General features: G+C 43.3%; 1 protein-coding gene across 1 annotated transcript; it reads left to right on the top strand.

Moving 5' to 3' along the window:
• The first annotated feature begins 625 nt into the window (after positions 1–625).
• Positions 626–2,158, top strand: LOC121211046 (uncharacterized). Its single transcript, XM_041083250.1, has 4 exons — positions 626–812; positions 932–1,124; positions 1,190–1,285; positions 1,399–2,158. The coding sequence occupies exons 1-4, from the start codon at positions 626–628 to the stop codon at positions 2,156–2,158; spliced, it is 1,236 nt and encodes a 411-aa protein (XP_040939184.1).
• Positions 2,159–2,377: the final 219 nt, after the last annotated feature.

The raw sequence follows: 2,377 nt of genomic DNA, 5'->3' as shown, positions 1-2,377 counted from the left end.
ATGGTTTAAAAATATTTTGATTGAGAATGTGGTACATCGAGTCTCCGGCGTCGATCCTGTAAGTATTCTGAAACTTTAATAGTTTATTTTAAAATACTGTAATCAACATACTTTGAAAACACTATAGATAGTACTCACTGAAACTGTAGTGAAACGAATAGAGACTGAAACTTTCAAACACATTGTTAAACCTCTGATATTTACTACATAAAATATCTGTTAATAAATACTGAACTGATGCATAAAACTCTTAATGTAGATAAACTCGAATTAGACAATGAGTGCTCGTGGAATTCGCGGAAGTGGTACTCGAGAACGTGGTAGAGGCCGTAAAATGATTCGAGCTAAGTCATCATCTCTAGGTAGCATGCCAAATCTAGACACTAGTTAGCCACCTGTGTCACCTGTTACTGAGACTAGGTCTCAGAGTCGCTCGGCTGGGGACGACGTATTGTCCTAAGACATATTGAGAATATTACAGAAAGTCGTTGGACCCAATTTTGGATCAGGGGGTCGAGGGTCAATAACTGAACGACTCCGGTTTAATAGAATTGAGTTGTTTAGGGGTGTTACAAGAGTCGCCCCTAATGTGGCTGAGTATTGGTTGGAGGCCACTGAGAGAATTATGGATGATCTGGACTGTACCCCTAAGCAAAAATTGAAGGGTGCAGTCTCTTTACTTCACAATGAAGCTTATCAGCGGTGGTTGACAGTTAAGGAGGGCACTCAACCTGATTGTTTGACTTGGGAATTCTTTAAGACTTCCTTCCAGAGCAAGTATGTGGGAACTAACTACATCGATGCTCGCAGGCGTGAGTTCCTGAACCTTACGCAATGTGACCGATCTATGGCCGAATATGAGACCGAATTTTTTTGGTTGAGCCGCTACGCTCAAGACATAGTGGCATCTGAGTATGAGAGATGTTTCTAGTTTGGGACTATTTAAGGGGTAATCTAGGAGTTTTAATAGCTCCGCAGAGAGAGCGCGAGTTTTTTGTTCTGGTCGAGAAGGCGAAGATCGTTGAAGATGTTAAGCACTCGGAATGCCAAAATAGGGATAGGGAAAGAGATAAGAACAAGAGCGATGCGGAGCCCTCAAGTTCTGTGCAAAGGCTTAAGAAAAGGTCAGATCTGATGGGCTAGTTAGAGTGGGAGGCCCTGTTGTTTTTATTGGGATGCTGTCTTATAGAAATTATAGGAGACGCCATCCGGGAGAGTGCTGGAGGAGGATTGAGGCTTGTTTGAGCTGTGGGTCTCTTAAGCACCGTATTAGAGAGTGTCCACAGTAGGCAGATTAGATGCAAGCTTCAGCTCCGAGTACTGTATAGCCTCAGAGAGAAGTTCAGCAGCCACCTCGAGGTCGTGGACAGGCTAGGGTGGTAATGGTTTGGGTCGTAGACAGAGAACACCGGCCAGAAGTGCTGGTCAGATCGATGCGAGGCAGCATACTTTGGTTTATGTTACACGTCGTCGAGAGAACAGAGATGCTCCTAACGTTATCACCGGTACGTTCTTTATATTTGATGTACCTTACGTGGCTTTGATAGACGTAGGGTCTACTCACTTATACATAGCTAGTACTGTATCTGAAACTTTGGGGATTTTTGTGGAGAGCACTACTAGTGAGGTTACTGTACTGAGCCCGTTGGGGCAGTCTGTTTGGGTTAGTAAACTCTACAAGGATGTTCCTTTAGATGTACAAGGGACTATTTTTCTGGCGAATCTGATGGAGCTTCCGTTTAGGGAGTTCGATCTAATTTTGGGTATGGACTGGTTGGTGGGGTATCGAGTCAGTTTGGACTACGCATCTAAGAGGATCATTCTGAGGACCAATGATGATGTGGAAGTGGTTATGATTGGTGAGTGTCGAGACTATCTGTCACATTTGATCTCCACACTAGTAGTTAAGAGACTGGTTCGAAAATGGTGTGATGTGTGCTTAGCCTACAAAAGTATTTTTGATTCTAGAGACTCTTTTGTTGGGAATATCAAAACAGTAAAGGATTTTCTAGACATCTTTCCTGAGGAATTACCAGGATTACCTCCTATTCGGGAAGTGGAACTTGGGATTAAGCTTCTTTTAGGTACAGTTTCGGTGTCTATTGCCCTCTACCATATGGCACCGAAAGAGCTTATTAAGCTTAAGGCTCAACTGTAAGAGCTTCTGGACTGTGGTTTCATTCGTCCCAGTGCGTCTCCGTGGAGAACACCAGTTCTGTTTGTTAAGAAGAATAATAGGACCATGAGGATGTGCATCGATTATCAGTAGTTGAACAAGTTGACTGTGAAGAATACTACCCACTTCCAAGGATCGATGACTTGTTTGATTCGTTCTAAGGGGCTTCTATGTTCTCCAAGATTGATCTTCGTTCGGGGT

Source organism: Gossypium hirsutum, chromosome A02, assembly GCF_007990345.1.
Source record: "Gossypium hirsutum isolate 1008001.06 chromosome A02, Gossypium_hirsutum_v2.1, whole genome shotgun sequence".
Lineage (NCBI taxonomy): Eukaryota > Viridiplantae > Streptophyta > Magnoliopsida > Malvales > Malvaceae > Gossypium > Gossypium hirsutum.
Note: the sequence above shows the minus strand (reverse complement) of the source record. Positions and strands in the feature narration are given on the sequence as shown.